The following is a 12,641-nucleotide window of genomic DNA, read 5'->3' on the forward strand; positions in this document are numbered from 1 at the left end:
ATTATTATTAATGTTTTTTTTTAAACAGGGCGAGTATATCCACTAACAGATGAACGATAATCGGATTATTAAAATTTACATACTTCAATTCCTTAAAAAAAAACATTACTTTCGGTATTATACTGATTCAAAAAAATGTCTCGTGCGCAGCCAGGCATCAAATCAACATATCTCAATACAAAAGGAAATTAAAATAAACTGTCAAACATGTATATATCATTATCACGAATTTTAGGAATTGAAATTTCCAACCTGAACGGGCACCTTATCCCTGGTAAGAGACTCGTGGAGTTAAAGTCTACAGTCTCGAGCTAATAACCAGAGGGATTAGAGCCATTCATATCAACCGCTGCCACAATTGACTGTCACTATTATAAAGCACATCAACTAAAAGTGCGAAGCGTGTTCGTTTAAAGGCATCGTGGAGAGAGCTTTAGACATTACGTAACGCAGCCCGCATGCCAACGGCTAGACCACGACCGGTATCAACCAAAAACTAAGCCAATGTATTATGTAGCGTTTTGGTTGAAAACAATTATCAAAACAAACTAATTGAACAATGTCACGGTCTTCAACAAACTGTTGCAGCAATCTAAAGTTAGTTTCGACTGTAAGCAGAGATGAACTTACTGTCTATAAATTGCCTCAGCTGTAAATATAAATTAGAGTAATTTACCTAAACAAAGTCTCGGTTGTAAACAGATTTTGAAACAAACTGGCTAAACAATGTCATCATCGTAATCACAAGGTGTCTACGAAATGTCTTGGTCGAAAAACAATTTTTATGTAAACAATCTCTTGATGATAATGATATATTAAATTTTATTATGTATAATCTCTTTGATTATGGACAGACGTTTAAATAAAATCAAAGAACGTTAAATAACCTACACGTACCCATTATAAACACAGTAAAGATGTATACTAAACCTCGATCTTAAGATTTAATAGATGCTAAAATAACCTACACGTACCCATTATAAACACAGTAAAGATGTATACTAAACCTCGATTTTAATATTTAATAGATATTAAAATAACCTACACGTACCCATTATAAACACAGTAAAGATGTATACTAAACCTCGATCTTAAGATTTAATAGATGCTAAAATAACCTACACGTACCCATTATAAACACAGTAAAGATGTATACTAAACCTCGATCTTAAGATTTAATAGATGCTAAAATAACCTACACGTACCCATTATAAACACAGTAAAGATGTATACTAAACCTCGATCTTAAGATTTAATAGATGCTAAAATAACCTACACGTACCCATTATAAACACAGTAAAGATGTATACTAAACCTCGATCTTAAGATTTAATAGATATTAAAATAACCTACACGTACCCATTATAAACACAGTAAAGATTTATACTAAACCTTGATCTTAAGATTAAATTGACGATTAAATAATCTATATGTGTCTATTATAAACACACAGTAAAGACTTATACCAAACCTTGGTCTTAAGATTAAATAGAAGTTAAAATAACCTATATATGCACCTTATAAACACATAGTAAATACCTATACCAAACCTCGGAATTAAAATTAAACAGATTATAAAATAATCTATCGGTAATGTGTTAGATAATAAGCTAACAACAAACACGACGGGTATAAGCTTGGAATACATTCAATATGAACAAAACGTAATAATTAAAAACAATCTGTTTAAGGATATAACTTAACTTCACATTGTTCCCATTGTAACAATATCCAAACAACTTTTCTAAACATTGTTTCTCTGGTAAGCATATTACAAATAACGTTTTTAAACATTATGTCTGTCTGACCATGCATACGTTAAAATAACCCACCTATAAACAAGGTTTCGGTCGCTAGCAGACGTCAAATTAACGTTATGAAGACAACGTTTTTGTTGGCAGTAGTTTTTCAAAATAGACTACTTAACCTAACCTACCTTAAATTTCAGTTTTAAATACGCATAAAACACAACACAAATTAAATTACCGAATAACTGCTACAGATTTCGTTTAAGAATTAATGAATTATCCCAACATAAAGCATTAGAGGTAATATTTTCATAAGTAAAAAGATTATTTTTAAAAAAAGCAACAGCAAACGAAACCATGTTTTCTGAATAAAATACTGTTGTGGAACTAATTAATCTCTAAAAAAAAGTAAAAGTTAGGGACAAATTCTACACGTGTGTACTGTGAGCTACACGTGTGTAGCGTAGTAAACTGTTGATCAGGGCTGAAAATAAAAGTGATTCGAGGAATATTTTCGTTATTTTTAATGTAGCACGAGTTGACTCTAACACTTGATTAGTTAAATAAATCAATATTTTTGTTTTATTATGAATTGAACATTTGTTTCTTGTATTCACCTCTGTCGGTTTAAGTTTCGCTGATCCACTCGATCCTTCAAGTTTGTAAAGTAGTTAACAAGAATCTGATACCATAACTCTATGAAAAGAAATATTTTGTTTTAAAACACTTTATGTACATAATTCGAAACTTTTAACATTTGAAGACGTGTTTGATGTTATACAATGTCAAACCAGGAACAATAATTAATTTCTTTCCGGCTATGTTTCCATCAAGCGACGCCTTGGTTCTTAGCATAGCTATAGTTAGCAGCAGGTTATTCCGATGGTGGTGAAGTCGTTAAGCAGTTGACCAACAGACTACTGCATATTTGTATTTAAAGAGGTTAGAATAAGAAAGTCGCCTCCACACCTCGGGAAGAAATACCATAAGCTCACGGAAGTCAGAAATCTGATTAGAAGAGTATCGGTAGGAAAATCTCGTAACCTCTCCGAAGCCTTAAAGGATTGACAAGTCAACGCCCCCTAGTGGGTCAGAGGTAAATCTGGCTGCTCATAACACTAAAAACCGGATTTCGATAACCGTAGTGAGAAGACCACAGATAACACATTTATAAAGAAACAAAAGAAGACAAGTTAACATTGACTAATGCTTCCCTGTACGTCGGCTTCTTATTTTATGATTTAACAAAGTACAAACAAGACGACCACAGTTCAGCGTCAACTGTCCTTTTTAAAAATATATTTTTATTTATTTCTTATGGGCCAGAAAATAACATTTCAACCTTAAATCATGCTGTGAAAACTGTGGCTGTTAAAAATGACGCTATAATTAATCAGTTCAGTCTGGTTGTTGTTAAGCGCAAAACTGGATAATGAGCTATCTGTGTTCTACCAATCACGGGTATCGATACCTGATTTTTAGCGTCATAAGCAGACTTCTCGCTGCACCACTGGGCGGAAATAGATTGGAAGGTAGAATAGAATATTTCTGCAGAAGTTTTTATAATGAAAAGCCTAAACAATAGTTATTAAAAAATTTTATTAACTTGAAGAATCATGAGTTTGTCGGTTGTCTTTAAGTACTTCAAACCCTAAAATGGCCTCCACTGGCTCAACGGTAAGTCTGCACGCTTACAACGCTAAAATTCGTGTTTCTATATCCGTGGTGGTGGGCAATGCACATATAGTCTTTTGCGCTTAACAACAACCAAATTCAACAAAGCCCTAAGATATGTTTTTTGTTTAATATTTCAAAGACAGAAATGATAAGATGACCGAGAGAACGCTAGGCATACTTTAGACCAAAATCTAATAATGTACAAGTTACTTTTTATAATCGTTAGTTTATTTATTATAACTTTTTAAAAGATAAATACAAAAATAATTTGAATTTTTTAGGGTATGCTATTCAAAATGTTACATTCTTAATATTTACATAAAAGTCAAAGTTTATGAATAGTAAATTACTTCTTTAAAACGAATTTCGCTTTAAAGATAATGGTAATGTGTATGAAATTTAGCATGATATTTTTTTAAATAGTCAGTAATGAGTCAAGTTTAAAATGTTACTAGTTTTATAAACCGTCATTATAACGTTAGAAATACTAATGTATTTACTTCAATTACGATAGACAAAACATATTTTCTGATATCCTCGCTTTTCATTTTGTGTTTTTGAAGAGAAAAACTAAATTTACCTGTCGATATTATAATACATATAATCACTCTAAAATAAAAATATTCATATCGAAGTTCAAAATGCTTAAATGAAAACAATCCACGATTCCTTGTACCAAAATTGACATGTAAAAGAAAAAAATGTTAAACTTCGAAATTTACTTCTGGTGTCTTAGATAAGGACATGATATAATTGAAACTATTCTTAGTTTCAGTTTGTTTGTTCTACCAGTTAACGTGGAGAAGGAACTTGTTCAAACATGTTAACTGGCACTTCAGAAACTATGAAAATACAACTGGTCAGGTATTCGCTGGATTCTGCAAAAGATTAACTAGTAGAACAGGCGGGGTCCTGCAGGCAGAAGATTGATCTAAAGATAACATCCAGTTGGCGGATCTTTGATTTTAAACTGCTCCTGTGGGCAAAACTAACAACCTCTAACAGGGTCGGCTGTGTTGATCAAAATTTTTAAGTTTTTCTAATTTTTTCGGTGTTTGTTTTTGTGCATTTTTAGTTCTTCATCCTTATGACAGAGAAGCCTTATTATAGCTCAAGCAAACTGATAAACAACGTAATACATTCTTCTTGTATATAAGAACAGATTAGTTAAATTAGAGTGCAGATATTCGTACTCAATGACTTGGACCACAGACTGGGAGAAGGAAGAATTTTACAGTGTGACGTGTTTTACAGAAAGTTGTTAATTTATTTAATCGGGACCTAACCTTATAAGGCATCCATTGTCAAGTCTAGGGCTATTGTTGTCTCATCGAATAACAGGAATTGAGTACTACTCTTATAGCGCACCCACTCCCAAAAATAAGGAGTGAGTTTTTTGTGGCTATTAGTGGCGAACCATGAATAACCCGATCCACAGTCCGGACACGCTAATCTTGGATCATATTCGGCCCCTTTTGCATAGAGAGTAGGTTTATGTTTACAATAGTACAAAAGCAGCCCACATTTGTTAATTTTAATTTAAAGAAAGGATAAAACGTTACCTTTAATTATCATCCTTTGACTACAATATCATGGATACAACCGTATATAAATACACTTCTAAACTTTAATTCAACAAAATGACCTTTCAAACCATTTAGAAAATTATTTGATTGAGTGACGATTGTATGTATAATACTTACATGTTTTTAGTTTGTATCTTTGATACAATCCTTTTATTTATGTTATTATATACGGCTTATTATAGTTAAAAATGACACTTTTCTTGCAAAAATTAATCTCCGGTCACACCAAGAAGATCTCGAGTGTCCGGCTACCGCTTAGTAATAGTGTAGTAATGGAGTAAGCCTCTGGTCTCGGTTGTACCCCAGCCGGCGCTGGACTCGAGACATTCAATGCCTGCTACTGAAGCTATTGTTTGTCCAGAGAATATTAGATTGTACACCTTCACGTAGGTGCCGCTACTGTTAGTTTTTCAAAACGATCTTTCCTCCGGTCGACCACGCAGCTCGCAGAGTGGCCACTTTCCCACTACCTTGCACATTCCGTGCTGGGAAAGTAGAGGGAGTATGGAGTGAGGGGCGGTTTATATCGAAAGCGAGGGCGCCACTGTCGTTGTACTCTAAGATAACTGATAAATGGAACAGCGTTTACTATCGGCGGCCAGTAAAGAAACGAAGGAACAACGTGAGCGATACACGATTTGCCATGCACTGACTTTTTACAGGCTGTACTCGAAACAAAACGAACCACGTGTTCCACGGCTGGAAAAAGAGTGAATCACTTTTCCTTAATGCTTTTACTACTTATGTTTACGGACTATCCAAAATATTTTCAGCATCTTGATCAGATCTTAATGAATAAGTTAACATAATCTGAAGATAGAGCACATATTAATATGAAACCGAATGACCAAAGGTTAACCATGGTCAGGTTTGTTGTTCAGACTGTCATTATAATGATTATCCTGGTTATGACCCTCAACAGCCCAGTATCTGGGAGTATCATCGAAGGTAGGGCTATTGATTTTTTCTTAAGATCTATAATATGCAAAAGTTTTACAGTTAAACTAAAAAATAAATATAACTTAGCATGTATACACGTACATAGCTCTCATGTTTTTAGAATACTAATCATTCACACGTACTAAGTTTTTATTTTTAGTAAATATAAAGAGAATGAAATTACAGGATTTTTTTTTATGAAAGCATTTTCTTCGGTATTATAAGCTTCATAATGAGTGTCTGTAGGATTAAACGTTCTACCCCATTTTATTTAGATTTTGTCAACTTGAGACGAATTCTTAGGTTGATTTAATTGATCGTTTTACAACTGATAATTGCATATTTTCCTGCACAGAGTTAGAATAAGTTGTGTCAGTATTTCCATAGGAAAAAAGTACGTATTTTGTAATAAAAAATATAATGTATAAACTTAAAGAAGCTACAAAAAAGAAATATGGTAACTTAAACATTTGAAGAAAAGAGAGTGTACAAGCAGCATATCATTACTTGTGGTGATATTTTAAAAGAATTTGTAGACTAGGTAAGCAAATAAAACTAGAATGGGGTAGGCTAAAAATGTGCCTTTATTAAGTCAACTATAACTGACGTTATTAAACTAGTTTTAAGGAGTTTAATTGAGCCGCGTATTTTGTTTTTAGTTTATAATAACTAAAACTCATTTTTGAAAACTTATTTTAAGATATCAAACACAGATACTTTGGTTCGATGAATCAATTGATAAGAACTTGGGCATCTACATAAGGTACCTTTGATTCTCTTGTTAATTCAGATGAACAAAACTTGTATTCTAGTTGCAACGTAAACTTATAAAAAATAAGTCACAAGATGATATGTTTGAAACTGAAAAATTCAAGTTTTTTGTGTGATAACATTTGATAACAGTTGAACACAAGTTTTCTTTAGACCACTTACATGATGTTTTCGCTTTGGGACATTAATGTAATGAGAACCCTCCCAAAGGCAGCAAATACATTACACATACCATCATGTTCACTTAAATGTAGAACAAAGACATTTTCTCACTTTGATCGGAATCTTTTAACAGTTATCACAACTTGCAATCAGTGTCCAAGCAACAAAAGTACACGCAGAATCTGAGATCCTACTTTAGTGACCTAAGTGATTTTACATGAATATGAACACACAACTATAGTGGCTTATACACATCCACTGTTGTAAAGTTAAAGTTGTAAAGATATCTGAAGAAAAGCTGTGTTTTATTATTGATGACTTATTGTATTTAATAAGAGGCTTATGGAACTATTAGTCCTCCATCGATCACAATCGGCTAAAATCACAGTTTACATGGTAATACACTTTCGGAAAGGAGGACAAAGTCAACAGAACTACACATCTTGAAGTACTCTCCAGAGTCTTTCCACTATACTTAATAGAACTACACATCTTGAACTAGTCTCCAAGACTTTCCACTATAGTTAATAGAACCACACATCTTGAAGTATAGTGTTCACAGACTTTCCACTGTAGTTAATACAACCACACATCTTGAAGTAGTCTTCAGAGACTTTCCACTATACTTAATAGAACCACATATCTTGAACTAGTCTCCACAGACTTTCATAGTTAATAGAACCATACGTCTCTAAGTAATGCCCACAGACATTCCACTATAGTTAATAGAACCATACGTCTCTAAGTAATGTCCACAGACTTTCCACTATAGTTAATAGAACCACACATCTTGAAGTATAGTGTTCACAGACTTTCTACTATAGTTAATAGAACCACAAATCTTGAAGTAGTCTCCACAGACTTCCCACTACAGTTAATAGAACCATACATCTTGAAGTAGTCTCCACAGAATTTCCACTATAGTTAATAGAATCACAAATCTTGAAGTAGTCTCCACGGAATTTCCACTATAGTTAATAGAACCACAAATCTTGAAGTATAGTGTTCACAGACTTTCCACTATAGGTAATAGAACCATACATCTTGAATTAGTCTCCACCTAATTTCCACTATAGTTAATAGAACCATACATTTTGAAGTAGTCTCCACAGACTTTCCACTATAGTTAATAGAACCATACATTTTGAAGTAGTCTCCACAGAATTTCCACTATAGTTAATAGAACCATACATTTTGAAGTAGTCTCCACAGACTTTCCACTATAGTTAATAGAACCATACATTTTGAAGTAGTCTCCACAGAATTTCCACTATAGTTAATAGAACCACAAATCTTGAAGTAGTCTCCACAGACTTTCCACAGTAGTTAACAGAACCACAAATCTTGAAGTAGTCTCCACAGACTTTCCACTATAGTTAATAGAACCATACGTCTTGAAGTAGTTTCCACAGACTTTCCACTACAGTTAATAGAACAACACATCTTGAAGTATAGTGTTCACAGACTTTCCACTGTAGTTAATAGAACCACAAATCTTGAAGTAGTCTCCACAGACTTTCCACTATAGTTAATAGAACCATACGTCTTGAAGTAGTCTCCACAGAATTTCCACTATACCACTGCACAAAAGAGGGAGAAGTACACGCAGAATCTGGGATCCTACTTTAGTGACCTAAGTGATTTTACATGAATATGAACACACACACTGATTGCTGTAGTGGTTTATACACTATAAATTGTTACTTATTTTGAAAGGACTTTCAGAATAAAGGTGCTGCTGCTCTGGCTCGGGATGCAACTTAAGATCTTGTTGCTATTCTTAATGCTCTGCTGTATAAGATTTTTTCGAAGCAAAGTACTGAAGGTTTCGTTATTCGAAATGTTGTGTTCTTTGTCTCTACATTGTTTAATGATATCGCTTCCCAAATATCCCGCCTTGGAAAAGGTGTTATATAATATTCTTCCAGCTATAAGTGTGGTGTTGGTGGCATTGCACATCGAGTGGTCGGGTATTCGCCGTGAACCAAATGGACAGGTGCATGCTAGAAATGTTGGCCATGGCACCATGGCTCTCCTTTTCCTTTTGAAGTGACATAATTCTGTATTACCGTATCCAAACAATTCTTAAAAAGCACAGTTAACCCTTTTTATATTTGTTTAAGGGCTACTCCTCTTGAGAAATGAATGTCAAATGCCATGAACTGACCCCCTGTGACACGGCGGTATGTCTGCGGACTTACAACGCTAAAAACCGGGTTTTGATACCCGTGGTTGGCAGAGCACAGATAGCCCATTGTGTATCTTTGTGCTTATACTACAAACCAACAAACAAGCCATGAACCGAATCTAACTAAGCTGAACCTAAACATAAAATAAATTTATTGCTAAAATTAGTGGACTGTGTTAGCAACAGGAAGGAAAACTTATTAGCAGTTGGTTGGCTCTGAAATCGTTAAGAAAAGTTTTAAAGCAAAATAAACCCGAATTAAGTAAATAACATCAAGGTGATTTATAATGATACTTTCAGGACATCATGAGTAGTAATATCATTTCATGTGATGCTTGTAGTGATACTTTGGCGAGAACCTAATTTATTTACACATTTGTTCATATCCGATTGATATTCTATTCCGCTCCAAATCTTTCGGGTAATGAAAAAGGAGAAAGTGGAAGAAAGAACATTAAAATGTGTTTTAGAATCGTAGAGGGGGGGGGGAGGAGGAATACAAGTGAAAAGTTCAGGAAAACCAGTTTTGAAAGGTATATATATCGAGAATAGATAAGAAAAGTCGGAAATAATTTAGCAATTTGTATTTGAAACTTAGGACTTCTTGATTCTTTCCAGACTATAACTCTTATGTCATAAAAACGTAAAATAAAATAAAAATGTTGGCTTTGGAAATAGCTAAATCATAAGTTCTTCAACTATAAGAAAAATGTATTTGCTTTTGAAAAGGAAAAGTTGTAACCGAAATATAGAACAAAAATTATTCATGTATTTTAAATCAGGACTATAATTGATAAAAAAAAAGGAGTATGACTGATTGTCTACTTTTCGGGTTTTTACAAGCATAGCTTTGTATTATCAGAGGAATTCCACTGCATGGAATTTTCTTTGTACCATGCGTATTTTTTCTCTCTCTCTCTCTCTTTTCTTTTTTTCATTTTTCAAGGAATGGAAAATGTCATTTGTTTTACAACTGTTACATGTTTTGAAAGAAATATTCAAGGACATTCTGATGCGACGATATTATAGAACATGGTGTATTGACGATTGGGATATAGGGGCCATCGTTATTGTACTTATTGTCCCAAATTTTGAGATAAGATCGATCGTTAAATGACGTATCTATTGACCAATGTTATGCTTAATTTCAGATAATATTAAATTAAATACTTAGTTAGTTATCACTAATTTACGATAACAACTCAAGACAACTTCCTAACTATTGACAGTTATATTCTACGAGAGTTGTAGGTTTATGTTGAAGTTCCAAGGTATCTTTATACAGTTATAAATATAATGTTGTTTCATAATTATATTAACCACTGTGCGAACAAGCTAGAATATGCCAGTTGTGAACGATAAATGTTGTTTATATTATCCAGTTTTTTATCTTTCTCTGTAGCCCGCCAGTGGCACAGCGGTATGTCTGCTGACTTACAACGCTAGAAACCGGGTTTCGATACCCGTGGTGGGCAGAGCAAAGATAGCCCATTGTGTAGCTTTTTGCATAATTACAAACAAACAAACTTTCTCAGTAAGACCAATCAAACTTCATTTCCTGGACGACCTATGTATACAAACATCTGTCCTTTTTATTTTGGAAATACATTTACAGGGATCCCTCGATTAATACGTTTTCGTTTAGTGCGCTTAATTTTTTTATAACCAATATTCGATTAGTGCATGCATAATACTCGATTAATGCGGTAACACACATTTCATTTTAACCATAGTAATTGAAAAGTAAGTTTTAGGCACTGAAATTAAAAATTAAAAAAAATAATTAAAAATAGAAAATGGGTAAGTATTTTACTTGTCAAGTTATTACTAGAGTGTTCACCCTGGGGACTCCGATCCCGTCACCCCGGGGTATTTTAGCGATTTTTTCACCCCTTGCCCCGGGGTAAAATACTTGAAATACCCCGAGGCAAATCTTTACTATTTTACTGAACAAATATCTTTTTCATAATAATAATTCATAAAAACCATTGTTATCATGATGATCGACGTTGTTTATAGGAAACGCACCATAGATTTGAAATATAAGGCAGTGAAAAAGGGTAAAACCTTTGCTAGGGCTGGTGAAAGGAATTTGGAAAATGAAAGAGAAACATTTTGAGAGAAGAAATATCTGAAGAAATCGTTGGCTATGAGTTTAATCGCTTTTTTTAAATTTTCTTTAATCGCTCTAATTCACATAGATTTGAGCTCACTGAATAATTGTTTTATTATAATGCTTTAAACTTAATAAAAATGACGTCTTATAGAGGTATTTTGAAAGTGACGTATGAGTATTCGATTAGACTTAAATTCTGTAACATGTGTTTTTTTTATACTGTGAGATTTTCCAGATCTGTTTACTTTTACGACAAGCTTGAACAAAAAAGTGATAAAACTTTGTCAGCCTTGTTATTTGTTAGATATTTTTTTTAAATACGATTTATAAATCAACGAAAATCTTAATCAAGTATCTTTTATTTCAAATATTTTTTACCCCGGGCTGCACCCCGGGTTAAATTTTTTTTCACGGGGAACCCGTTCCCCGGGGTAAAAAATTATTGCCTCGGGGTGGACACTCTAGTTATTACATCATCTAAGTAATTAGTTGTCTGCTATTAGCCTAACTACTCAAGCCATTTGTGCATCTTTGAAATAATTTTTTTGTACTTTAGACATTTTAACGTACTACCTTTTCCTAAACATGAGCAAAAGACTTAGTGAAGATGAAAGTGAAGTTGTAAGGAAAACTCGAAAAGTTATTTCTTTAGAAGAAAAAATAGAAATCATAAGAAAAAGTGAAGATGGTGTCTCGAAATCAAAAATAGGCCTAGAGCACAAACTAGGTGAGTCAACAGTAAAAGTAATTTTAGGTAAAGCTGATGAATACAAAATGCTTCAAACTTATCATGTGTGCATACCACTCGAAATCAAAATGTTATCATGATTGAATTAGAAAGATTGCTAACTATCTGGATAGAGGACTGTAACCAGAAAAGAATTCCTTTAAGCACTGATCTCATAAAACAAAAATCATTAAGTCTCTTTTCAATCTTAAAAGAAGAAAATTCCGGATATTCATCAACAGCTTCCTTATCTGCACTAGCTGCTTGCCCTGTAATTCTTACATTGTGCAGGCTAGTTCTTTTCTTAAACTTCTCAAACCATCCAGCACTAGCATGGAACTCCTTTGTCTCGTCTTTGAACTTTTCTTCTTTTAAGATTGAAAAGAGACTTAATGTTTTTTCTTTTATGAGATCAGTGCTTAAAGGAATTCAAAAGAACTAGCCTGCACAATGTAAGAATTACAGGGGAAGCAGCTAGTGCAGATAAGGAAGCTGCTGATGATTATCCTGAAGTTCTGAAGAAAATTGTGGAAGAAGGAGGGTATTCAGATGAACAAATTTTTAACGTCGACGAGACGGGGTTATTTTGGAAAAGGATGCCTTCCAAAACTTTTCTGGCCAAATCTGACAGTTCCTAGTCAGGATATAAAGCTGCAAAGGATAGACTAACCCTTTTATTGAGCGGCAATGCTAAAGGAAATTTGAAATTAAAGCCTATGTTGGTTTA

General features: G+C 33.5%; 1 protein-coding gene across 2 annotated transcripts in view; it reads left to right on the top strand.

Moving 5' to 3' along the window:
• The first annotated feature begins 5,750 nt into the window (after positions 1-5,750).
• Positions 5,751-12,641, top strand: part of LOC106459301 (BMP-binding endothelial regulator protein-like) — a 128,381-nt gene continuing 121,490 nt past the window's right edge. For both annotated transcript variants that reach the window (XM_022385758.1, XM_022385759.1), the window contains exon 1: positions 5,751-5,959. In XM_022385758.1, the coding sequence (XP_022241466.1) occupies positions 5,845-5,959 (115 nt within the window). In that variant the 5' untranslated portion in view covers positions 5,751-5,844. The remainder of the gene's footprint in view (positions 5,960-12,641) is intronic.

Source organism: Limulus polyphemus, unplaced genomic scaffold (assembly GCF_000517525.1).
Source record: "Limulus polyphemus unplaced genomic scaffold, Limulus_polyphemus-2.1.2 Scaffold589, whole genome shotgun sequence".
NCBI lineage: Eukaryota > Metazoa > Arthropoda > Merostomata > Xiphosura > Limulidae > Limulus > Limulus polyphemus.